Source organism: Phalangium opilio, unplaced genomic scaffold (assembly GCF_054372755.1).
Source record: "Phalangium opilio isolate 3A_F unplaced genomic scaffold, DU_Popi_V2 ptg000038l_1, whole genome shotgun sequence".
NCBI classification, from domain to species: domain Eukaryota; kingdom Metazoa; phylum Arthropoda; class Arachnida; order Opiliones; family Phalangiidae; genus Phalangium; species Phalangium opilio.
The window spans coordinates 1,570,841-1,597,691 of NW_028324161.1; the positions used below are offsets into that span (position 1 = coordinate 1,570,841).

The 26,851-nt window shown below is 35.8% G+C and overlaps 1 protein-coding gene, 1 long non-coding RNA gene and 1 other non-coding gene across 5 annotated transcripts; 2 read left to right on the forward strand and 1 right to left on the reverse strand.

Annotated features, from left to right (window-relative positions):
* Positions 1 to 3,411: 3,411 nt before the first annotated feature.
* Positions 3,412 to 3,484, reverse strand: TRNAV-CAC (transfer RNA valine (anticodon CAC)). Its single transcript has one exon. It is a non-coding gene; the product is annotated as a tRNA-Val (tRNA).
* A 3,998-nt stretch (positions 3,485 to 7,482) lies between these two features.
* LOC149682585 (uncharacterized) lies at positions 7,483 to 8,793 on the forward strand. 3 transcript variants are annotated; one of them, XR_016365497.1, is made up of 3 exons: positions 7,483 to 7,573; positions 7,662 to 7,871; positions 8,175 to 8,793. It is a non-coding gene; the product is annotated as an uncharacterized LOC149682585 (long non-coding RNA). The 3 variants fall into 3 exon arrangements; XR_016365498.1 differs by having other exon boundaries at positions 7,493 to 8,098; XR_016365496.1 differs by having other exon boundaries at positions 7,493 to 7,871.
* A 7,803-nt stretch (positions 8,794 to 16,596) lies between these two features.
* LOC149682586 (uncharacterized) lies at positions 16,597 to 18,202 on the forward strand. Its single transcript, XM_089834406.1, has 4 exons — positions 16,597 to 16,718; positions 16,942 to 17,187; positions 17,327 to 17,609; positions 17,680 to 18,202. Exons 2-4 carry the CDS (start codon positions 17,147 to 17,149, stop codon positions 17,953 to 17,955), a joined length of 600 nt encoding a protein of 199 aa, XP_089690532.1. The 5' UTR covers positions 16,597 to 16,718; positions 16,942 to 17,146; the 3' UTR covers positions 17,956 to 18,202.
* The last annotated feature ends 8,649 nt before the right edge of the window (positions 18,203 to 26,851 follow it).

The window sequence follows — 26,851 nt, forward strand, 5'->3', positions numbered from 1 at the left end:
TTCAATTAAACGGTTCAAAAGCTTCAGGAAAAGCTTAGTTTTATAATGAATAGAATTCTAATTTTAAAGTAATAAATTAATTTATCGTAGGTAATTAATTTACTGCCTTAGTGTAATTTATGCTGAAATAAAAACATGCAATGAAAGAGGAAGTGACGTACATTTGGGTAAGTGTTCCGCGGGAGATTCAAATGTCGATTTGGGTTAAAGAAATAAGAGAATAATTTGAGATGGTGAAATGTTTGGCGGGATTTTCAAATGTCGATTTGGATTTTGGTTAGAGAATAAGGTTTTAAGCTCTCTCTCCTTCTCTCTCCTTCTAGAACCAACCCTAATGTTTACATTTGGATTTGGGCATTTAGTCATTGAAAGATTTAGAAAATAGTGTCCCTGGATACATTTGAAGTGTTCTGCTTATTTCCGCTCTCGCGAATTTCCAGGAGGCTCAAAGTATTTGACTTATTTCCGCCCCAATTCAACCTTTTCTAGCTGTGATTTATTTCGTCGGTTTTATTTTAAGCAGGGACGGAAATAAGATAACTTTGAGACACTTATAGGGGTCACTGCCTCACTGGACCAATGTCCTATAAATTGATTGGGTGTGCAAAAATGTTCTGGTTGCTAGACCAGCTTGTTTAAAGTTAAATGAGCTGATTCGCCGCCGTTCACGTTCATATTCGATTCTCTCAGCCTAGGCAGAGGACCTAGGGTAGAGGGTGGAGAATCATAGCAAATAAGTTTTTTTGGCAGCCAATGAATGTATGAAAATAATTTAAGTGGTAAATACGATTTTTACGTCAGGCTATGACGTCACTAGCGTAAATTAAGCCACGCCAGTGGTTTCCAAGATCATTTCACGCCGATTAGGATTTGACCTTTGCCATTCCAACCCCTCCGTACATTCCTTGTGCTACTCACTAGAAAATCGTCGATTTTAAACGGAATCGGGATTAAGGTATACCTAGAGGTTAAGGGTAATCATCTTAGCACTGTTAAAGACAAAGCGTCGAAGAGTCATTCACTAATGGTAATTTTCACTCATTTGGGATTTTTATTAGTGGTTTTAAAAGGGATTCATAAGTATAGCACACCTGATTCGATTTAGAAATAATTATAGAACGAAAGATTTTCACGTAGAGACACGTATTCAAAATCTATCAAGACAGATTCAACACCTTTTACTTGTTCATGGCAATTAAAACAACCTTCGTTCCTTTTCAGCACCGCGTGCAGCTTCCATTTACTATTTTCTTTGCTCTAAGTTTGCTATTTCTATAGTCGGAATACGTCATTCGCGTCTGTATGACCTATCCCCAGGGGATTCAACAGGATAGCGCAGAGCAATGACGGGCAAGAAAGGGGTGGGGTTTACTTGTCCATTGTCACCGGGGTAAGAGTTGAAGCGTAAAATCTCGCGACTTAGGTCATCTTATCTGAATCCGTTCTTGGTAATAAGAGTTATTTAATGGTTCTGAGTTATCATTTAAGCACTGTTAAAAGCAGCGCGTCGAGCGGCTATTCACTAATGAAGAGTTTCTTTCATTTTTGATTTTCATTGTTGCTTTTAAAAGTGATAGGGATTTATTGGTGATTTAAAATGGATAGGAATTATGGGTAACTAATACCTATTCCAAATATAGAATGTTCTCGTTAGATGGAGCCTTACAAACGATGGGGATCCAATCTGGTCGGGGCCATCTTATTTAATTCCGTTGGTAAAAACTGCATTGAAACCTCACATTTTGGCTTAATTTGGTCCAACGGAATTCGGTTCAATGGGCCAGCAGCTTAAGTTTTAGGGTTTTAAAATGTGATCAACAAAAAATAAAAATATTTTACAAGCAAACGGTGCGGAAAAGAGGCATGAAAAATTGTGCGGAAAGGGGCTACAGGTTTTTATGGCGTATAAAACAAAACTGTGCCGAAACGGGTGACCTCCAATGAAAAAGATGGCTCAACTGTTGGGTACATTATCTCACTATTTTTTTCAATTCAGCTACATTGCATGGATGGAATTTAACGTTTTATAAGAGTAGTAGTAGTAGTAGTGGTACTAATTAAGACAAACAGAAATTAATAAAAACTGTCTTTGCAGACAAAGGTGAGAAAAAGTAAGAGGTAAGTTTATAAATTAATTAATTGCCTGAAGTAACAGATATTCAAATTTTGACTTTTGTAGACATGATTATAAAACATTAAATATTTAAAAAAAATTCTTATCTTAATTAGTTTTTTCATCAAAATACCTTTAGTGAAAATATTTTATTGTAAAATATCTGCTAAGATTTAAAAACAATACGCATTTGCATTTTACTTTCTATTAAAAAATCAGTTAGGTTTCAGTATTCGACTCTTAAGGAGAATTATATAAAAACGTCTTAGTTTGGACCAAGGCCGAAAAAACAAACGATATATGTGTTTTTCTAGTTATTTTTATCCACTCAATCCTTAATAAATATATAATTCAATCAACTGATTTTACTGTTAATCGATCTAGTCCCTCTAAATTAATTGAAAAAATTACATATCTACGCTTTTTCAAGAACAATTAATTTCATGATAAAATGTTTTCGGAAAATGTAATTGTTCTTGAAAAAGCGTAGATATGTAATTTTTTCAATTAATTTAGAGGGACTAGATCGATTAACAGTAAAATCAGTTGATTGAATTAAATATTTATTAAGGATTGAGTGGATAAAAATAACTAGAAAAAATTTCAATATCTGAAACTTCAGTCAATTGACAAACCTCACACATATCGTTTGTTTTTTCGGCCTTGGTCCAAACTAAGACGTTTTTATATAATATCTGTTACTTCAGTCTTAATGCAATTAAATTTTGAATAATTATGTTTGCTTTACCGTCATACATTTGCACTCTAAAATATAATGGTGCGTTCAAACACCATATATGCTGTTTTTTCCAGTGCCAAAAACGACATCATTTAGGGTGTACTTTAACCCCATTTCTATGATCAATTCACGCCATTTACTAGTATTATTTGCAAGTATTAAGGGAATATTAGGCATTTATGCACCATTTACAGTGGCTTTTAACATCTTTTTTAGACAATCTGTTGAACTTCTAATATTACTTAGTTTAATGGTTTTGAAAGTAGGGAAAAATCACGCTACCTATGTCACATTATTAAACCAAGTGAAGTGAAATAATTGTTAAATATTTATTATAACCACTACACCACAGAAACGTGGTTAGTCTAAGTTTGCCAAGAGATCTAACTAATTATTATGTCCAATCACGATGGTTAAAACATGTATCTACCTGGGCTTGAACCTGGGACTTTCCGCGTGTGAAGCGGACGTGATAACCACCACACTACATATACGTAGTAACACTGAGTTTTCCAAGAGATCTAGCTAATTATTATGTCCAATCACGATGGTCAATACATGTATCTACTAGGGCTCGAACCTGGGACCTTCCGCGCGTGAAGCGGACGTGATAACCACAACACTACAGATACTTAGTAACACTGAGTTTTCCAAGAGATATAACTAATTATTATGTCCAATCACGATGGTCAAAGCCGTACTTCTGTAATTAACTAAAATTAACATACTTAGACTTAATTGTTTTGATCAAACTGGCTGATAGCACACCCTGAATACTTAATTGTTAATTTAAGATAATTCCGAAAAGTATCTTCGCTGTAGTTTTTAAGTTATCGGTGGGGAAATATCACGAAAAACCCATGTTAATCTCCATAGGAAATTAGCAAAAGCGGGTGAATATTACTTTAACGTTACAAAACGGTATCAAGTCATATCTACAAGGGCCTACCGGCCCTGTAGAATAAAATATACTGAAAATCGTTAAAAGCTGAAAGAATAAATTTAGTAGTGAGACCTAACAAAACGTGTTAGATAATTTTAAGTTGTCGAAGTTTTAAACATGACCTTTTTATATAGCTCTCGAAAGATCACTATCAAGGTTCAGATCTTTTCGACTCTAAAAAGTATAACACAGTCAAGAAAAGAAAAAACACTGGTATCAAGCTAATACCCGGGCATTTCCAAGAATATTTTTAGCCTTAAAATATTCTTGGAAATGCCATTTTTATTTCTAGAACTATTATCAAGAGCAAAGTACTTGTTAAAATAATGTTGGAAAATATTTTCGGCAAATAAAATTTTGGTGAAAAAAACTAAGATATGAATTATTTTCAAAAAAAACTAAGATATGAATTATTTTCAAATATTTAATGTTTTATAATCATGTCTTCAAAAGTCAAAATTTGAATATGTGTACTTCAGGCAATTAATTTATAAACTTATCTCTTACGTTTTCTCGTCTTTGTCTGCAAAGACAGTTTTTATTAATATCTATCACTTCAGTCTTAATATTAATTATATTTGTTTAGAAAATAGCGTTTTAAATCTTAGGGGAGAAAATCAGACGCTCCTTTCAAGTCTAAGGGTTTTCCGTGTTCATTATTTAAAGTTTCAATCCTGACTGGTTGACATGACAATCAACGCCCACTCCAACTCAAATAGCTTTCCCTTCGTTTTCACAGTGGAAACTTGATCGCTAACCTAGTTCAATTACCCCTATCGCTAACCTATTTCAATTACCCTTGATCGCTAACCTAATATACCCTTGACGCTAACCTAATTTACCCTTGATTTCTAAATTATTTTACCCTTGATCACTTACCTAATTTACCCTTGATCGCTTATCTAGTTCAATTACCCTTGATCGCCAGCCTAATTTACCGTTGATCGCCAACCTAATTTACCCTTGATCGCTAGCCTATTTCAATTACCCTCGATCGTTAACCTATTTCAATTACCCTCGATCGCTAACCTATTTCAATTACCCTCGATCGCTAATCTATTTCAATTACCCTTGATCGCTAATCTATTTCAATTACCCTTGATCGCCAGGCTAATTTACCGTTGATCGCCAACCTAATTTACCCTTGATTGCCAACCTAATTTACCCTTGATCGCTAGCCTATTTCAATTACCCTCGATCGTTAACCTATTTCAATTACCCTTGATCGTTAACCTATTTCAATTACCCTCGATCGCTAACCTATTTCAATTACCCTCGATCGCTAACCTATTTCAATTACCCTCGATCGCTAATCTATTTCAATTACCCTTGGTCGCTAATCTATTTCAATTACCCTTGATCGCTAATCTATTTCAATTACCCATGATCGCTAACCTATTTCAATTACCCATGATCGCTAACCTATTTCAATTACCATTGATCGCTATCCTAATTTACCCTTGATCGCTAACCTAATTAATTTACCCTTGATCGCTAACCTAATTTACCCTTGATCGCTAACCTAATTTACCTTTGATCGCTAACCAAGTTTATTTACCCTTGATCGCTGACCTAGTTTAACTACCCTTGGTCGCTAGCCTAGTTCAATTACCGTTGATCGCTAACGTAGTTCAATTACCGTTGATCGCTAACCTAGATCAATTACCGTTGATCGCTAACCTAGATCAATTACCCTTGATCGCTAACCTAGTTCAATTACCCTTGATCGCTAAGCTAGTTTAATTACCCTTGATCGCTGATCTAGTTTAATTACCCTTGATCGCTAACCTAGTTCAATTACCGTTGATCGCTAACCTATTTCAATTACCGTTGATCGCTAACCTAGATCAATTACCCTTGATCGCTAACCTAGATCAATTACCCTTGATCGCTAAGCTAGATCAATTATTCTTGATCTTTAAGCTAGTTCAGTTTCAGGGTATTCAACTTAATTGTTTTTAATGAAACTGCAAAAGGCACCAGTTTAATGTTCAACCTTTCATTTAAAACCGTTTTCAGACCTATCGAACAAATAGTCTTCAAAAAATGGTCGAGAAACTTTGGCTGTCACTGCAAATTTTTCACGAATATGCAACCATTTGGCGATTGAACTCCGACAAACCAGCGGCACTTTTTCTTACGTCGTGATTTACAAATATTGAGATTTCGAATTATAAGCTAGTTATTGTCAAAATGAAATAAATCCTAAATATATATAAATAAATATATTATTTTCACGTGTATCCAGCCATTCGGTGAGTGAAGGCCGGCAAACCAGCCCATCGAAGTTTTTGTCCAACTTGATTTTACATATATATATAGATTTCTCATTAAAAAGTTGTTTTTATTCAGGGACAGTGTAGCCTTTTCTTACTGAAACCAATTGCCTTTTTATGAAATTACGGAAGTATGCGTTTAAAAATAAATTAAAATCAAAATGAGCGCCTTTTTTAAAACCACAATTTCTGTTCTTTATTGTGTCTAACCGAATAAAGATGACTTTTATTCAATTTCATTCTCCCTAGAAAATAGAATATATATCACTGTAGTCTGTTAAAGTAAATGTAAAATGTATACTAAATCAACCTAACACGTTATGTTTACTGTTATAAAAAAGATGACTAAAATTCATCATGAAATATTTTTCGCGAAGTAATTTTGGTGGAAAACATGGTAATATTACTAAAAATAGACCAATCCTGTAATGCCATAGGTAAATTAAACAGTACAGGGACCGGACCGCCATATTAGGCTATATCGATCGCGCTTAGAAGCACCGCAAGCGCCAGTGTGAGTCGACTAGCCTCCAGTTTGTAGTAAAACGAGAGCTCCATCTGACGTTGCCTCTACGCGCAAAGCAACTCTCCCAATATGGCGGCCCTGTGCTTTGATTCCTAGGCAATTATTCAATGGAATCGTCTTGTTGTTTTATAATCATGTCTTTAAAACTTTCAGTTTTAATATTGTTTTAATTAATTTTGCCCATTTAACGCTTCCCTTTTCACATTTTCGTCTCTTATTATTTTCTGCAATATTAAATTCACTGTTCAATCTGGCTTACAGACACGTAATTGCTTATTTATGATATGTAGTATAACCGAACAATTTATTTAATTTTGTTTCTAATAAACTATAGGACAATTTTTAATTAAATCTACGCATTTTCGCTAAGTAATCCACAAGTTGTTGGATAGCGGATTGCTTATAATCAAAGTTATAGATATAATACGATTTAACATGCACTTCCTGTGGATAATTTTTGAGTACGGATCGGATGACAGTATGAAAATGTATCATTTATGCTCAGACTCCTCAAAAGGAACTTTCATTAACTTCTGAGAAGTCCAGTTATTGTGTACTTTGTAACAGAAGCTCCTGAATAGCAATTGCGGTTCCAGAAAAATTAAAAGCAGCGTAGTTCAAAACTGCTGTTTCAGAAAAAAAGGTTCTGTTTTCGGAAATAGCAATGTTTTACTAGAATTCTTAACCCATTTAGTGCATGCCTATGAGTGGATCCCGTCGCAACGATTATCATAACTGCGGTTCCCTAAATGGCGTTATTTGATGCTCAATAGTATCAGGCCAGGTAAGGTTTAGTTAAGTTAGCGTATCATGATCTATTTTTAATCTTTAGGCTTTACAAGTGCTCAACACTCGAGTTGGAAACTGCTATATCCCTAAAATAGCAGCCGCTATTTCAAAAACAGCAGTTTTGAACAACACACCTTTTTAGGGAATCGCTGTTGCAAACTGCTCTTCTGGGAACTGCTGATACAAGGTACATCCCCTATTACTATTAAGTATTCATCATACCGTTACCTAACCTGACTTACCTCACATAATTTTTATTATCTAATACTACCGAGGTTCAAATGACCAGACCAAAGCTTAACTGGCCAAATACTACTGAGGTTCAAATAAACAATCCTGACCATACTAAATAACGAGGTTTGAAGAAGAAAAACAGCTTATCCAAGCATATGTAATACTTACTCATTTAATCACGACTTTCACGAACATATCTGAGTCATAGCGAATTCACCAGGAAGTCCGTTGTTCGTGCTCTTTTTAATAGTGTAAGTCACAAAAAATTTCAAACTATAGATATCCAACACACGAGACCTTTCCTTCCCGAGTCTCATGACGAAAGTAGCGTTCAATCAAGACGTTAGATTTATTGACGAACAACACTTTACAGTAGTAGTTTCCAACGATTTGGAATGACGATAAGGGTTCCATTAGAAACACAATAGGGATCGATAGAAATGGCCACTTCCTTACTCTATGCACTATCATTAATTTTGTGAAACAATTGCTTTTTATTTGTTCCATTAATAATTTCCAGCTTTTACTTATATTGCATTACTTTTTAATGACAGACTTTGTTCCCGTAATTTTTCGTTATGGACATGATGTTTTTAGAAATTGGATTTTGTTTGCTTCGACGTAATAAACCGAAATTAACCCAAAAAGTCACCCAAAAGAAACCTGGTGAAGTCTTGGAATGAAACAATACCCAATCGCAAAACAAATATACCAAAGGTCGAAATTGCAGAATACGAACTATCACTACCTCCTATATAAGAATAAAGGCCCGAGTATGGGAATTTCTTTATTTTCGAAATGCGGCATTTTAATTCGCGGGATTTAGACGCAGCGCGGCGCTCGTTTTCAGACTTTGAAGTCACAGCTATCACGTGTTTGTGACGTCTGTAGCAGACGAGAGGCTCTCATGGTTGATTTTCTTGGAGGATTGGGACTGCTCGTCGTGCTCGAGGCAGTCGAGTCCTTTTGTTCGTCACATTTGTGACTTTATGCTTTAAGGTAACTTTTTCTTTCAAAATACTAAAGAAGTACTAAATATTTATTTGATGATTGATTTGCTTGTATAATGTAATAATAATATTAATCTAGGACTAAATAATCACTATGAACCGTTATGTCATTTCAAAGAGAACCAAATTTAAATAATTTATTTAATTCAGGTCATGTTGGAAATTGAGTTTTTACTTTTGCATACTTTTTATATTTTTATAAACGGAAGACTTAAAGCCCGTCGAGCACGCTCGGGTGTCAATAGAAATATACGGGCCCACGAGAGGGAAACGATATAAAATTCCCCAGTGGAATACCGGCGGTGTTGCGCTGAAGTTTTGGTGTGACCAAGAATCTGATACGCATGCGCGAGCTTTATAAAAAAATATATCTTGAAATTGCATTGAACAACTAGGCTCGTGGTATGGTGGTTAGAGCCGTTGCCTTTCGCGCGGCAGAACCATGGGTCGCAGTTCGATTCCACACGAGGAAATACTTTTTTTTAAATTTTATTTTAATTAAGGATGTTTTGAGACGAAATTCATCTTAAAATAACGAGAAAAAAGTTTTAAAGTTTTAACAAAAGTAAATTTGTTATTAATACAGGCCTAAGCGCGCTATCTCAGGGAAGGCAGTCAAGGTGTATTTGGGCACCACGCATAGATGTCGCTTTTCAAAACCTCAAATCTCAAAAATCCCCGCGAGTTTTTAAAACCAGCAAAACTTTGAGATTGAGGAAGTAGCTTAGATGATTGAATATCACGAATTATTAGAATCTTATTGAATTGTTTGCACTTTTAAATAGGAATAAAATAAGAGTCATATTTTAAAAATATAAATAAAATAGCGTCGCATATTAAAAATATAAATAAATTTGCATCTTAATTTAAAATAGTACTAAAATAGTGACACATTTCAAAAATATAAATAAAATAGATTCACATTTTAAAAATATAAATAAAATAGTGCCACATTTTAAAAATATAAATAAAATATTGCCACATTTTAAAAATATAAATAAAATATTGCCACATTTTAAAAATAGGAATAAAATGGAGTCATATTTTAAAAATAGGAATAAAATGGAGTCATATTTTAAAAATAGGAATAAAATGGAGTCATATTTTAAAAATAGGAATAAAATGGAGTCATATTTTAAAAATAGGAATAAAATGGAGACATATTTTAAAAATGGGAATAAAATGGAGTCATATTTTAAAAATGGGAATAAAATAGAGTCATATTTTAAAAATAGGAATAAAATTGTTCACATTTTAAAAATAGGAATAAAATTGTTCACATTTTAAAAATAGGAATAAAATTGTTCACATTTTAAAAATAGGAATAAAATTGTTCACATTTTAAAAATAGGAATAAAATTGTTCACATTTTAAAAATAGGAATAAAATTGTTCACATTTTAAAAATAGGAATAAAATTGTTCACATTTTAAAAATAGGAATAAAATGGTTCACATTTTAAAAATAGGAATATTATTGTTTTAATGTGGCACTATATTATTACTAGTTTTAAAATGTTTTAAAATAATCTGAATCAGTTTTGTTTGACTTAAGTAAAAAATTAATGTTCTGTTTTAACATTCCTGTTTTTAAAATGAGATAAAAAAAGGTACTGAAAAAATTCTCGGGGGAGCGCGCTCAGGCGTGTATTAATAATGTTGGCGAGGATTGAATACTGGGCGCGTGGTTAGGGTTCTAAATCGGTAAATTACCATGGTAATTTACACGGTAATTTACCACGGTAACTGTAATTTACGATTTTCTCGGGTAAATTACGAAAACGGTAATTACCCTGGTAATTACCGTGGTAATTTACGCTGGTAAATTACCGCAATGGTAATTTACCACCGAATTCTCATTTCTTTCTTTTGGAAAATGGTCTAAAAGCTCCATATTTTGCTCTACCGGCGCAGGCGCACTTATTTCTTCTCATGGGACATGAGTAAGTCATACCAGAGGTCGTACAAAGTCGAACGGCAAGCGTGTAAAAAATTTGATCAAGAAAATGAAATTTTATTTTCTTGTCTATTCTTGTTGTCGAGTTCCTTTGCGTCAGCTAGAAACCATGTAGTTGTTTGAATTTACTAGAGATGGGCAGATACCGATACCAATATCGGTACTGATATTTGGCTATACCGATATATCGGTATCGGTTTAAACTGGTATCGGCCTGTCTCTAGAATTTGGTTCTAAAACCATAAATAGCAATAATTCGCAAAATAGGTAAGAAGAAAAAAATGTATGTTTCGGTTCAAAAGTATTTTGAGCTACAAACATCCAAACTCGGTGTTAAATAATGCACGATACTATATGCTATAAAAAGTATAGCTATGTTCAAGTGATATTTTTCATTATTTAGCTTATAAACGATCAATATAATTTATTTTTGAATTTTCGTAAATTACCATGAACGGTAATTTACGCGGTAAATTACGGCGTAATTTACCATTTTCCAAAATTACCGTAATTTTCGAACCCTACGCGTGGTATATCGGTTAGAGATATTGAGTTTTGCACGGCAGAACCATGGGTCGCAAGTTCGATTCCACACGAAATAATTTTTTTTTACGTTTTATTTTAATTAAAGATGTTTCGGGACGAAATTCATCTTAAGATAATAAGGAAAAGTTTGAAAATTATAACTTAAGTAAATTTATTGAATGATTGCGCTGTTAAAGAATTCGCAACGAGGGGCTACTCACTCACTTCTATTATTGTGTTGCACTATTAGAATAATAATAGAAGTAAATAAATTTGGGGTCGGATACTTCTGAACTTGTATCTTCGGGGTCGGATACTTCTGAGCTTGTTAGGGTAGGGCATCGAGGGGCTATTCACTCTGATCTTATGTACGGTAAATCATTTAAGCATTGTAAAAGATAGTGCTACACACTCATTAGGGCAAGGTAGAGAGGGGTTATCCACTCATTAGGGTAGGGTAAAGAGGGGCTATTTACTCGTACGATACGGCTACTATTACGAGCCCTTGGGCCGTCTTGTTTATCCTGAAATGCCCAAATTAGCATTTTGGATATATATATATATATAGTGTAATTCATAGAATATCGAAATGAAATGAAGCTTTATAGCTTCAAACCTACTAAACGCAACAAATATCCAAAATTAATTCCCCATATTTTCGTTTTATATTTTCAAGAAAAAAAAATTATAATAATATTTCTTTTCATACTAACAAATGGAAAATACTGCAGAGAGTATTAGCCAAGGAAAAGAAGCTGAATACCAGTTAGAAAACGAGTCTCACAAGATTTCTCGTTTGTCATATATCCTAAATCGAAATCTCTACTCGGTTCTTACAAACGTTTCGTAACAACAATATCATTCCTTGGCCTAGATAAACTTTTGATATTCCTTGATATATTATAACAGGGATAGATTTAATTTTAGAAGTAGGAATGGGAACGGTTAGTATTTACTTCAGTACGACTCATACATAGCGCAGTATAGAGCCCCTCCCTCCAACACGTATCGAAAAGTTTAAATTATCTTATCGACTCTTTAAAACTACGTTTTCATGACGTTGCTGACGGGGACGGCGAAAAATACTCTTCTTTTAAACCCCCCCCCCTCCGTCCCGGGGAAGGTGATCTGGGACTTTGACGCGCCCAGATTACTCTCTTATCCACTTCTAAATTAAATCTATCCGTGGTAATAAATAGGATAAGGTCTTTATTACTCGCTATATCCTAACTATGAAATGCAGAGCCTATCTACTTCTTTTGCGATCTTCATTACTTGTCTTATATTAATTTTGGCTAAAGAAGTTTCCCTTAGCGGAGGTAAAATTCTTTACTAATTTAAATATAATAATTGATATTAATTATTTTCATCGACTGCTCCTTAAATTAATTCTAGTTTAACATTTTTATAAAACTTTCGTCCGAATATAATTTGAAACTTAGCTATTATTAACGATTGACACCTATCCTATGGCTCTTCCGCTTTTTTCTTGAAATTGTAATGATTAGTTTTAGGTTCTTGATAGAGCCGACTGTCATAACGACAACAATATCGCGATATCAGTGAAAGACGGTAATCGGGTCATTTCTTCATAGATTCCTTTCTTATAGTGCAGCTTGTAGCAAAATATTTTACTACATTTATTATTATGCCTAAATTATATTGATTTTTACCTCAAGTTATTTACTTCACCCTAGTTTAAATATAGTTCGTTACTAGACCTCGTGATAAACATGTTTTTCACTCCACTCTCAATATAGTAGAATAGAAAGTTGACTATAGCCTATCCTTTTCCCTTTTCACGTATTAATTTTCAAAACCAAAAAACTGCCATACCTAGGGTCATAGAGATTATTTACGGGTATTGTTATTTTGCATGCTATTAAAATATACCTTTAGAAAGAACGCTTTGCCAGTACGATGCCAGTAGAGTTAAAAATTAGACACGGTAACAAGTGCACGTGCAAAACCATTTACAATATTATCGAAAGGTCACAAGTGCACGTGCATCGCAAGAGAGAGAGAAACAAACCCTTTACAATATCATAGAAGGGTCACGAGTGCGGGTCGTGACCTAGCAAACACTCAGAGAGAGGATGTCAACCCGAAAATCATAGAAAGCGCCTCTTGTGGACTGGTTGATTATTGGCCAATAAGATCATCCGGAGGTCCTAGAAGCCCAAGAACCGACCAGATACCATATTATAAAAAAAGGGAGATGAAGCGGCTAACAATAATCACTCTTGGATTTGGACTTGAACTCTTAAGTTCTTAATCGCTCGCTCCGGCCGGACACGACTACCTGACAATGCCGAGTTCCTGAACTTAACCCTAAAAGCCGAGCGCTGGTCGCCAACCTTTATCCGGGTTCCCGAAGGTTCCTTGCCGTCTGACCATGGTCCAACTGCCGTCACCAACTGCGAGCCGAATACCACAGTTCCTAAACTTCTAAAACTAGCCAAGATGCCGCAACTACTCGCCACTCAACACCAAGACACCGCCTCTCTCTCTAACACGAAACAGTGATGAGTACTCATTAATTTAATTACCGTTAAAGACAATAACAGAACAGTAATCGTAGATAATAATAGTATAAATAATAGTAGATAATAATAGTATAAATAATAGTAGATAATAATAGTATAAATAATAGTAGATAATAATAGTATAAATAATAGTAGATAAAACTGGCATCGTTAGCTTAGGGTTGCATGATATTTTGTGGATTGTGTCGCGCCAAGTTTATCATTTTTGTCGCGTATACACGTAATCATTATGTCGCGTATATTATATATTGTTAAGTTTAAGTTAAGATATTAGTCCACTAGTTGTTAGGGACTAATTAAAACCAAAAACCTATGCGCATAGAAACACCGGCCAATAGAACGCCGAAATAGTAAATACTATAGTAGCATAATAACAGTTAATTCATTGTTTTAAATAAATATGACTCACTAGGTATGGCAAATTACGTTTCCGAGTTAATTATTACAATCTAGGGTTAAATTTAAAACCCAACTTAATAGTAGTAGAATGTTAACGGGGAATAAGCGTTTAGTAGAAAAATACCGTTACATCATAGCGGTGGTTGGCTGGTGGAGCCAGTCTAGAAAACTAATGCGTAGTTTGAATTCATCTACATTAAACATCAAAAATGTATCTAGTTTTAAGAAAAAGATTTATTCTAAATAGCGGTTATCGTTGGCTAATAAATAGTAACTAAAAAGGTAACTGTTACCTAATAAAAATTATTGCAAGAGCGGGAATAAAAAATATTGGTTGGTTTGTTGACAGGGTTTAGTTATCGTGTGATTCAATCTATCAATTATTATTTTACAACTAATTTAAACAAACAAAATGATCAACGTAGTGGTTTTCGTTGGTCGGTTGCACCAGATATAATCTCTGTAGCTTTTATCGTTGGCAAACTGGCCATTTTTTATTGTTTTCCTAGGTAACGTTAGATTAAACGCTTTAGACTCACCCAGTGAGTCAGGCCTCCTTGTGTTACACTTAAAGCCCAGGCCTCCCAGTGTAAATGCAATGAATCCTCTAAGTCTGTAAACTATGTATTATTCCTAGTTATCTTAATGTTCATTTTATGGAGAAGCTTAAGTTGTAGATTTTCATTTGATACATTCAGAGTAACGTTATTTTAACCTTCAATACCTTTTTATTTATACTTAAGTAGCACAGTTTTTAGAATGATAACTTAATTTAAGGATGATGTCAGTTTGTAAATCTCGTTAATTGAGTTCCTCATTAGAGAAGGTGTGAAGTTTAAATCACTTGGCAGAGACTGGAGGTGGCAACGTTGAGTAGCAGACTCGTAATGGGTTTTTAAGAAACTGGGATACATTTAAATTGAAATTCCAAATTAAAATTAAATACTTTTTGTTTGATACCTTGATATTAACGTAATCAATCCTTGAATACGTTAATTTCGTTTTACTTAAGTGGAGTTTCGCATTTCTTACTCCTGTTATCGTTGAGTTGTTGATTTAATTTTATAATTATCTTTCAGCAATTCAAATGGAGCCTTAAATTTTTCATATTAACCTTAATTAAACCATGAGTATGTTGATTGCGTTTGTCATTAATGGTATCGCCGGAATTAAGTTGCATTTAAACACCTGATTAAACTATCATCCGTTAAGCCTTTTAGACTTTGCCATAAGCAGAAGCAGGCGACCCTCTAGACGGAATTTGCAGTCTATTTTTGACATCTCATTTTGCCCTCTATTGGATCTCAACACAACTATCGTTAAATTTATTACTTAAATAATATAATTTTTTTAAATATAATAATCATATTTGCTAATTATAATTATTTAACTTTAAATGAGTATGTTTCATTGATTTAAATTACATTGCTAAAAAGTATTAAGCGCCCGCCACCCTCCATAGAGAAAATTCTCTCTACCCTCTCCCTCTCTCGTCTCCGGAAGTCAGGCTTAAGCTGCAGCTAGTTGCGGGTGTCGGGGAGGGGGGGATCCACATCCTACCTCTCTCTACTCTACAGTCTAACTTAACTCGGGTTTCATACTGAGCGAGCGTGGGTCGATTGGTAGAGTATCTGGCGTCTTCACTGACGTCTAATATGGATTGGGACATCGCAGGTTCGCCTCCCGACACCGACAGAAAATAATTTCAATTGAAATAAAATACTTTACGCCACCTATGAGATGTAACGTGAACTACGGGTGAATTTCGAGTTGTAAATTCGCGGGAAATTTAATATTTCGAAATGTTCATTTATGACAAAATTCATCAGGTCAAAACATTTTCAGCCAGTCGACCAGCAACAGTCGGAACAATAGTTTTCCAGTTCTAAAGAGCGGCAAAACTGAAAATTAAACATTCTTGAGAGACTTGCCTAATATTGACGTTTGAAATGAAAGATACGCCTGTTGTTTCTCCTTACTCACATCGGTAGTATACCGGGTGGAAACTGCGCCGGCGTCCAGTCGAGATACTTCCCCTTACGCATTGGTGTTATGCAGTGAAATTTTAAGGAATTTACAGGCGCTATTGGGATCAGTTCACTTCAGTTCCACTTAATATGAAAGGTTTCAGTTTTGATGTAGAGAAATGAAATGCATAAGTGTAATCAATGACGGATTTTAATTAGGAAAGAAAAGATGTCACTTGCGGAAACCAAATAGCCCAAATTGAAGTTAATCAAACTTTTCCAACTTTAAACATTAAACTCTTCAAATTCATTTTTAATAACAAAGCATTAAATTAAATGTTCAAAATGTCTTGCGTCAACATTGACACATTGCCGACAACAAAATTCCCAGTTTTCTTTTTCGGGAGAAACGAGAGCAGCCGCTTGCTGAATTCGGTCTCGAAGGCTATCAAGTGTTGGTGGCTCAGTGGCGTCATGAACACTGGATTTCTAAAGGGACTGGTAAACGGGGTAGATTCCTCTCTCTAGCACGTTTGCTCTGTAAAAAAGTAAATAAAAAAACGGGTACGGCCAAGGTCGTTTAACTTTTTTCAAAATGGCTCCATGATGGCTCGTGTAACGACTGTTGAGTAAGTGAAAGACGAAGTATGAAAAAGGGAAAAAAGAAACCCACAATGATCACAACTACTTTGAAAGGTTGGTATTTGTATTTTAATTTATTTAATTAATAAAATATGGTGATTTTTTGAGGTACGGTGTTAGAGAACATATGTAAGGGCCCAATATTTTTAAGCCTTGGCTTACTGTCAGTCTGAGTCTCTGAGACTTTTTGTTTTGAAGTGTGAATTTACGATTATTAATCATTTTCAAAGGTTTCAATTTGTTTATTACGTTACTCAATTTTGTTTCAATTTTCTAGTATTTCGAATAATAAGAAGAAGCGAATTGACGAAAGTAGAGATATAAATTATTATGGAATTGACAAAGACTGCGGTCCTAATGAGCCCTATGATGAGCTGGAGGTTTTTGAGTTCATTGATAATGTAATTAACTGCTGCGATAATTTTCCCCCTACATCTATCTGTGAAAATGCAGAAAGTTGTGACAAAAAAGTTCAAATATAAATGAAAAAAAATAGAAACCATAGTGTCTCTATGTCTTTTACGTAAGTAAAATAAGAAACTTCTTAGGCGCAAATTATTATTAATACCACTAGAAAAATTTCTGTGGTCATTAATGTTTAATTTATGCCTAATACATTCATGAAATTTTAAAAAAACTTAACAAGATCAATTTATTTACAGGATGTATGACTTCAATATCACACTTAACAAGGGATTGGAAAAGTTTGAGTCGCCGGATTTTTCTAGAAACGCAGACCCCAATAAAACCTTGATTATCAATGAACTGATTAACATAGGGAAAGGAAGATGCGCAACCAGATTGGAAAATGGTTTTAACGCTTTTTCTTTCAAAATCGGAATGTTAAAAACGTCAAAATCGTTTTGGGGTCTAGCGCAAGAGTTGCAATCAAACGAGCAGTTTCTTGATGATGCAATAGCGTATCTATCATCAATATCTACCCCGGTAATTTCTCTTGACTATTCATATTAATTTTTTTAAGACAACCTGCATTTTTTCTATATTTGATTTTCAGATATTTGCTTTACTGTCAAAATATGATAAGAGGTTTTGTGCTGCTTTTTTTCTAAAGAATGTTTTAGATCTTCTTCATATTCACATAAAAAAGAAAGATATATTGGACGGAAATTGCACAAATACACCCTCATCTTTAGTAGATGCCCGGGCAGGCTCCTTGGAAAATTTAAAAGATAAACAAGTCCTTTATTATGTAGCTGGTGCTACGCTGAAATCTGTTTCAAATAAAGTTAAATATAGCTGGGGATTTGTCATTTCTATGGCCATAAAGTGATCGTATGAAGAGATTCAACAGTGTTTAAATAAAGAGCTTCCGGGCCTCAATATTGCAGCTTGGGTGACCCAAAATAATCGGGGTGGGTTACTGTATCACATACGACATGTTATAGTGACTAACCAAATTGCTTCCAAATTTTACGGAAGCCAAACTTTATTAGAAAACAATTGTGACAGGAAACAGGTGGCAAAAAAAGCTATAGTTGAGAATAAGGAAGTTGTAAAATATTGGGAAACCCTGTTAGCAAAATCACTTATCCCTGAAAATTATCAAATAAGAACTATAATATTAACCAATTTAACGGAAAGTTTTTTAACTCTACGGGGCAAAGGGCTACAACTTCTACTAAGAGCAAAGCATTTTGGCAAAGAAACAAAAGTCAGCCCCCTCTTTAAGGAAAGGTCTAAAAGAAACTGTAAATTCTGATTAAATCCTAATTTAGTTCATGAACATCTGTGATATGACTACACTCAATTCCTAATTTTTTTGTGATATGCTTAGCTAAAATGATAAAACTAATTTATTTCGTGACATGGCTAACCAAATGCGTAAAATGCTAATTTCGTATGTGATCTGGCTATCTAAACGAGTAAAATTCTAATTTAGTCCATGAAAATCTGTGATATGACTACATTCAATCCCTAATTTTGTTTGAGATACGTGACATGGCTATCTAAATGAGTAAAATCCTTATTTAGTATGTGATGTGGCTAGCTAAAATGTTGCTGTGAAATGAATAGCTCATTTACACACATTGTACCTGAAAATTAACTTTTTAATCAAATTTTTTGGATATCTTTTAAAAGAAAATAAAGAGATATTTCAACGTATTCCCAAACCAAATTTTTTTACATAAAAACGACATAAAAACTTTTTTAATGTACTAAATTTACCGCAGGACTAATGTATTGCCCTCTGTAGGTGGGGCTATTTCATCCCCCAATTTAATGAACCTATCTACATTTTGCCCAAATTGTAACACATCAGGATTAGAATTTCCACCACCAGATTATCTTTGCTTCCCAAATTCCTGCTCTAAGCAGTCTTGGTTCAATCTACATGTCAGAACAAACGACGCATTTTCCTGCAACAAGAATCTAACAATTGCAGGAACAGATCGTGCTATAAGGAAGGTATAATTAGTCTCGCAAAATAAGGAAAGATCTAGCAAGATGGCAGTGTAGCACCTGTCATCAGTAAACCCTCGGTGGTTTCTCTGCTGAGCATCATCATCTGACGTTTACTCGCTGTACAGTCTGCAGCCTTTACAGCGACTTCATTTTCCCAGTCCTTAAAATATTGAATGAATGATTCTTCTAACAACTAAAAAATTATTAACAAAAACAACCTTAAGTTATTGATCGCGTTGAATGTAAAGGATTTAACTTTCAGTCGTGAATCTTCAGGGCTACAAAAGGCATCCAAATTCGGGTTCCGCTTGTATTGGCCTTCTTTTAGATTTCTGCTGTTCAATAGGTCAAAGAACTTGTTTTACTATGAAAGTTACTGTTTGCAAATGCATTTCTTGTGGTTTTAATTAAGTGGGGAGGGTCACATATGAAATATACCCATCTTTCTTTGTCACACGCGTAAATATTCTTCCATTTGAAACCTTCTCCTACAAAATTCCTGAAAACTTTTCTATTTGTGCTGGCACCATCAGCTATCACCGAAAGAACTTTAATGTTGTGATATTCCAATTTCCCAATGGCCTCTGATATTATAGAGTGTAAATTGTCGCAATCCATGTTCTTGCAAGGAAAATAAGCAATAGGAAATTTAAAATTCCCTGTTATACTGCGAATCATTAATTGCAGGACATGCGTTGCGACTTCTGGAATTTCTTCATTAATTGACTGTTGTTTTATTTTTAATAATTCATTGCCAACATCATCAAGGTTGCTAAAACCTACTAGTTCTCCAGTGTTTGCTTTATACACAATATCCTCTTTTATTTTCATTTCATCCAATATCAAACTTACGTAGCGTTGGTGTTCTTTTGGACAAGCAATATCAAGTCTATTTTTGGCCATTACGATAGATTCATTACTAAAGCCTGATTTCAAACCGATGTGAGAAGAATGATTGTAAAGTGTTCTTTTTAAAGGTAGTTCCAAAATACCACTAGATTCCATTGCTTTATACGCACCCGGTGACTTTCTATATAAATAAATACACCACTGCAAAACTTTGGGGTCCCACCTTCGGAGATTTTTTGTTTTGGATTTCAAAGCAGCTAGCTGTTGTTCCAGAAACAATCTCTTGAAACCATTTTTTGGTAATGTATCTTTTTGTTTCTCAAGGATGGCAGAAAAGAAAGCAGTGTCATTATTGCCTAGTTTTTGACCATTTTTCTCCAATTTATCACGCAATCTTGATTTAACCCATTTCAATTTCAAGCTTAAATTAGAATTGGTTTTCTTTTGCTCTTTCATTTTCTTAAGCAACTGAGCTCTGGACATAAAACTATTTCTTGATTCGCGGCTTTCTTGATTCTTTTTAACAGCACATATCATCAACGATTTCCTGTAGGTGAAGCAGCTATTGCACATACTAAAAGTTTCTGTACAGCTTTTGAAAATATATTTTTAACCCCCATTTGGATTAGCTAGACTATCAAAATATTCAATTAAATATCCGCTGGATATTCCGCTACACAATTGTAGCGCGTCAATCACTTCAAATAAAATCAACAAAGAAGTTACATCCTTAACTTCCGGAAAGATCTGTTTAACAATGTTATTTTCAGCCATACTTTTCCCATAAACTCGTAAGATTCCATGTTGTTCTCCATCTTGTATTTCGAATGATTTTATAATATAGCCGCCTTTCAAATTAAGTTTGGATAACACTAATCTATTATCTAGAACTGAAGCGGTCCAGCCATTTGGAAGAGGGTTTCCGGCTAATGATGATATTAAATGATGAGTGTATTTAGTCTTGTTTGTTAGTTCTTCAGGGCGTAACGATTCGTCATTAATAATTAGGATGGTGTTATCAACAGGGACTACTGTTTCCATAGAAAGATTAAGCTCAGGTGCTTCACTGTCACATTCCATTGTAAGATCAGATTTTTCCGCAATAAGCTCAGGTACGTCATTATCACATTCCATCGAAGGTAAAGATTTATCCGCAACAAGTGAAAACTTGATTCTTGGACAGCCATCGATAGATTTTAATGGAGTACTACAATCTGGCATTGATATCTGGGTTTCTGGGATAATACTACTATCAGCGATTACGTTGTCAGCTGTAGTGTTTAATGTTTCACCCAGTGGAACGTTATCGTTCTGATACTAAAATTAATTACGTAACAATTAATAACACTAATTATTCACATAATTGAATATTTTCTGACATACCATTAACTGAAGGGTTTCTAATGTTTCTTCAAAGGGTATGGGATCAGGGTGTTCTTTTGTAGGACCTTGACCGCCAACAAAATGTTCTGAACACACATAATGCGTATATTGGTTAATTTTTGAAACCTTTCAATCATTATCTTAACGACCGCAAGCGGAAATCCAACGTTTGCATTTCTCGATATCTTTTTTGGGCCGAGGAAATGGGATGAATTTTACTTGCTTGATTTCGTCGTTGAGCCGAGGCTTAGAGGGTTTCTCCGCGTTCCCGCATAACGAATATTTGCATTGTTTTCTAACCATTATGCAACGATTTGCAGGGTAAGAAGATGTTTAAAAGACGCGTTTTCAGCTAATAGACTTTTAAAAACGGTAGTTAAAGTCAATAAAATTAGTAAAATGGAATAGATAGCCGAAATGATCAGTCCAGAGCGTCCATCGTTTTTTAAAACTAATCACTAGACCAAATGGCCTTGAGTGTTCCTAAATTCACATCCCCCTTTCCGTTCCCCGATTCTGTGCTAGAGAGGACTCGGTTTGTACAGTGGAAGGCGGGCGTTTACCAGTCCCTTTAGAAATCCAGCGTTCATGGTGGCGTAAACAAGGCTTTGTACATACCCCCAAAAGAAAATTCCACCGGCGTTAAATCTGGCGAACGAGGTGGCCAAGCGACTGGACCACCACGACCAATCCATTGGGGACCGAATTCCGCGTCTAGCCAATGCCGAGAAACACGTGCAAAATGCGGTGGTGAACCATAGTGCTGGTACCAGACTCGTCTTCGTTCTGCTAAGGCTACATATTTCAAGCAGTCCGTTTTCTAGCTTACATCTGGTAAAACATGGCTGAAATTGATTTGTACAGTTTTGAGGATTACCTTGAAATGTTTTTCATTTACGGAGAGTGTCAGAGAAACGCAAGGTTAGCTGCTAGGACGTTTGCAGAAAGGTTTCCGAAACGACCACATCCGGGGCATTAAGTAATTTTAAACGCAATAACCCGATTTCTTGAAAGAGGCACGGTGATTCGACGTAATGCACCAGTGCGACATCAACATCATCCGCCAGTTGTACAAGGAGGAGGACACGGGACGGGCAGACGAAACGAAGTAGTAAGGCGTATCGTAGTCAATCCCTACACCAGTTCACGGGCAATCGGAGCGGAATTAAATTGTTCTCATACAACGGTCTTAAACAATCTTCGTGGTGAATTCACCCCTACAAAATTCAACTTCACCAACATCTTAAACCACAAGACTTTAGACCACGCGTAGAGTTTTGCCGGTGGGTATTGGACCAAATTGACGTTGATGGAAATTTCCTAAACCACGTACTTACGAGTGGTGATTGTACGTTTACCGGGACGGTACAGTTAACCGCCACAACATGCTCAACTGGGCGAGGGAGAATCATCACCAAGAAAACTGGAGGATAAACGTTTGGTGTGGATTGTTAGGTGATCGGGTAATTGGACCTGTTTTTCTCGAAGAACATCTAAACGGAGATCGTTACGTTGATCTCTTAAACACCGTAGTGTCCGATGCCCTAAACGATCTTCCCTTAGCAGAAAGAAAACGAGTCTGGTACCAGCACGATGGTGCACCACCGCATTTTGCACGTGTTTCTCGGGATTGGCTAGACGCGGAATTCGGTCCCCAATGGATAGGTCGTGGTGGTCCAGTCGCTTCGCCACCTCGTTCGCCAGATTTAACGCCGGTGGATTTTTTTCTTTTGGGGGTATGTACAAAGCCTTGTGTACGCCACTGAGCCACCAACACTTGATAGCCTTCGAGACCGAATTCAGCAATCGGCTGCTCTCGTTTCTCCCGAGATGTTAACTCGCGAAAGAGAAAACTGGGAATTCCGTTGTCGGCAATGTGTCAATGTCGACGGAAGACATTTTGAACATTTAATTTAATGCTTTGTTATTAAAAATGAATTTGAAGAGTTTGATGTTTAAATTTGGAAAATTTTGATTAACTTCAATTTGGGCTATTTGGTTTCCGCAAGTGACATCTTTTCTTTCCTAATTAAAATCCGTCATTGATTACACTTATGCATTTCATTTCTCTACATCAAAACTGAAACCTTTCATATTAAGTGGAACTGAAGTGAACTGATCCCAATAGCGCCTGTAAACCCCTTAAAATTTCACTGCATAACACGAATGCGTAAGGGGAAGTATCTCGACTGGACGCCGGCGCAGTTTCCACCCGGTATATAGGTTTCAAATCTTAGCTATGGATAAGAACAGCGCAATTGCGTGAACCTTTGGTGGAAGCCCCACCATTGGGAGGCTAGACGTTTCTCGTAACCTTAACCGATCGCCGCGTATGTCTTAACCATAACGATGATGATGGAGTTAGAAGCCAGTATATTCAGGCTGGTGTCCATGTGGGATGGACAAAAGACCAGCAGATGGTGGTGTTTAGAAACCAGTAGGTACAGACTGGTGTCCATGTGGGATGGACGAAAGACCAGAAAATGGTGATGTATAGAAGCCAGTAAGTGCAGACATAGAAAATAAATGGTGCAGACTGTTGTCCATGTGGGATGGACAAGAGACCAGATAATGGTGGTGTTTAGAAGCCAGTAAGTACAGACTGGTGTCCATGCGGGATGGACTAAAACCGGAGGTTGGTGGTGTTTAGAAGCCGGTAAGTACAGACTGGTGTCAATGTGGGATGGACAAAAGACCAGAATCCGTTGGTGTTAGACAAACAATGTAGTAATAGCCAGTGTAAGAGGAATTCAATTTTCCATACTTCCGGAAATATAAATGCGGTCTGCAAACTGGGAACACATTTGCACCGATTTGCAAACTGCGAACGCGGTCCCCTGGGGTGTAACAACAGACAGACACGTCGAAATTAGAACCTCTCCTTGACGTCACTCGGAGAGGTAAAAATGCATTTTTACCTCTCCGAGTGACGATGACGTCACGGAGAGGTTTTACACTGGACGTGTCTGTGTGTGTGTCTGTCTGTCTGTATGGGTGTGTGTGTGTGTGTCTGTGTGTGTGTCTGTCACCGCGTTCGCAGTTGGCAAGTCGGAGCAAACGTGTTCGCAATTTCCGGACCGCGTTCGCAGTACACAGAAATTCCGAAAAACTTCATCTATCTTATTTAACGCCAATCATTGACTAGTCGTTACGCCTTCATCTGCTGACTAACCGCCGGTTCTTTCACTCAACACCCTCTGTATTTATTGGCTTCTAACAACAACACCATGCGCTAGTCTTTCGTGTATCCCACATACACACCAATCTATCCTTATTGGCTTCTAACTCCACCATCTACTGGTCTTCCGTCTATACCACATAGACACCAATCTGTAACATTGGCTTCTACTCCATCATCGTCGTTAGGCTTAAGATGTACGCGGCGAGCGGCTAGGGTTACGAGAAACGTCTAGCCTCCCTAAGGTGGGATCGCCACCAAAGGTTCACGCAATTGCGCATTTTCTTACCACTTAATGTGAATCAATCGCCTTATACACCCTAAATTTACAAAAGTTCTGATATAGGTGTTCCCTAGAGGTATAACGTTAAAGATAGCTATGTTTAAAATTATTTTAGGAATTAAGTTTCTTTAACCGACTTAACTATAATTAACGTAAAAAACTGACGATTAAAATAATTAATTTCAGTTATATTTAATTAATTATTTAAGATGAACTTCTTTCTATGTAATGACACAAGTGAGAGTTTATATAGAACGAGTAATGAAGATTGCATCCGAATCGAAACACTACACGCTTATCAAAGTTAATAATAAGCGAGTAGGATGATAAGATCTCTTACAAAACGATAACATTTCCTTTTTGCAGAATATTAAATGGAAATATTTTAAATAATTTTCGGCATTACGATTCTTTTAGTAGTTGCGTAGCTATAAAGCTCTGTTTCATCTCAATATTCCAAGAACATCTTTTATATTAACATTTCAAATTTGGTGTTTACTTTTTAATTCAGCTTTACTACATTTATATATAGTGTAAACACATCTTTTAACTTCACTACTTAACATGGGTTTTAATACTTCGGCTCTCTATAAGTGTTGAAGCTATTGGGGCTATGAAATAAGATACCATAGATTTAAACCAGAATTGACCTTGTTTCGTGTCCTCTTACAAGAGGTTTTAACGGTTCAGAGTGAGCCGAAAGTTAAATACACACTTAAGTGATTGATATTAGGTCCTCATTAGAATTATGAGGATGCACAGGGAAATGTTAAACGATTAAACCTTTACAAATGACCTTCGCAATATCCCGCTAATTGGCCATATGTCTAATCAGCGCCACTAGCGGATGGTCTGAAAACTACTCCCATAGAGTCTAGGTATATTTAAGCGGGCTTGCAGAATTTCCGTCAGATGGCGCGGCGTTCGAGCCACCTGGCTATGATTCTGCAAACCCTCTTAAATATACCTAGTCTCTATGGGAGTAGTTCTCAGACCATCCGCTAGTGGCGCTGATTAGACATATGGCCAATTTGAACTACGTATTTCCGGTTTTTCTCACTGGCTGGTGGACCTGTGTTTATATTAGAAAGTAAATTCGTCTCGGCTCGGAGAGGTAATATTTTGGTTTTCCCAACTTGTTTAGCTCTCCGAGAGGTTCTATCATGCTGTTGCGCGTGTTTTGTAACGCCGTCTAGATTTTACGAGTAGGTGCAAGAATGGTGCAAAGAACATTAATTTTAGGTAGGCTTATTTATATCTGTTCAGGGATAGATTTAATTTTAGAAGTAGGAATGGAGAACGGTTAGTATTTACTTCGGTCCGACTCATAGCCCAGAATAGAGCCCCTCTCTCCAACACGTAACCAAAATTTTAAATTATCCTATTGGCTCACTTAAACTACGTTTTGATGACGTTGCTGACGGGAACAGCGAAAAAAGCGTAATTCTTTTTTACCTCTGTGGCTATGACCCTCTTCTTCTTTCATACCTTCCCTTCCCGTGGCAGGGGTCTGGACTTAGACGCGCGCCCAGATTACTCTGTTCTCCATTCCAACTTTAAAATTAAATCTATCCCTGATGTGTTCAATGAAATAAAAATTCGATGAAAGCAGCGTAGATGGTTTAATAGACGTTAAATCCCAAATACATTTATACTAACTGAATAATAAATAAAAATTTGCAATTTCATCTATTAGACAAATAATTAAGACGAAAATTCAAAAAGCAAGCACTGTCTTGCCACTCCACTATTAAAAATATTTAGAGGTTAGGATGATTTTTATCATAAGTAAATTCACTACTTTCATTTTCGAGAGTAGGTAGCTATGTACATACATCCTCGCAAATTATAAAGTTACAGAAAGATAATTGTTACTGTCGTTGGATGATCTATTTGTTAGACACCTATAATCTTAATTGTGATCGATACCTTTCCCTAACACAAACTTTCTTAAGTAGACTATTTAGGTCACTGATAGCTAGCTACGCACATAATGTTACTTAAATACAAGTTGGGAAACCATAATATTATCTCTCCGAGGTGAGTGGAGGTCTACCTACAAACTTGTCT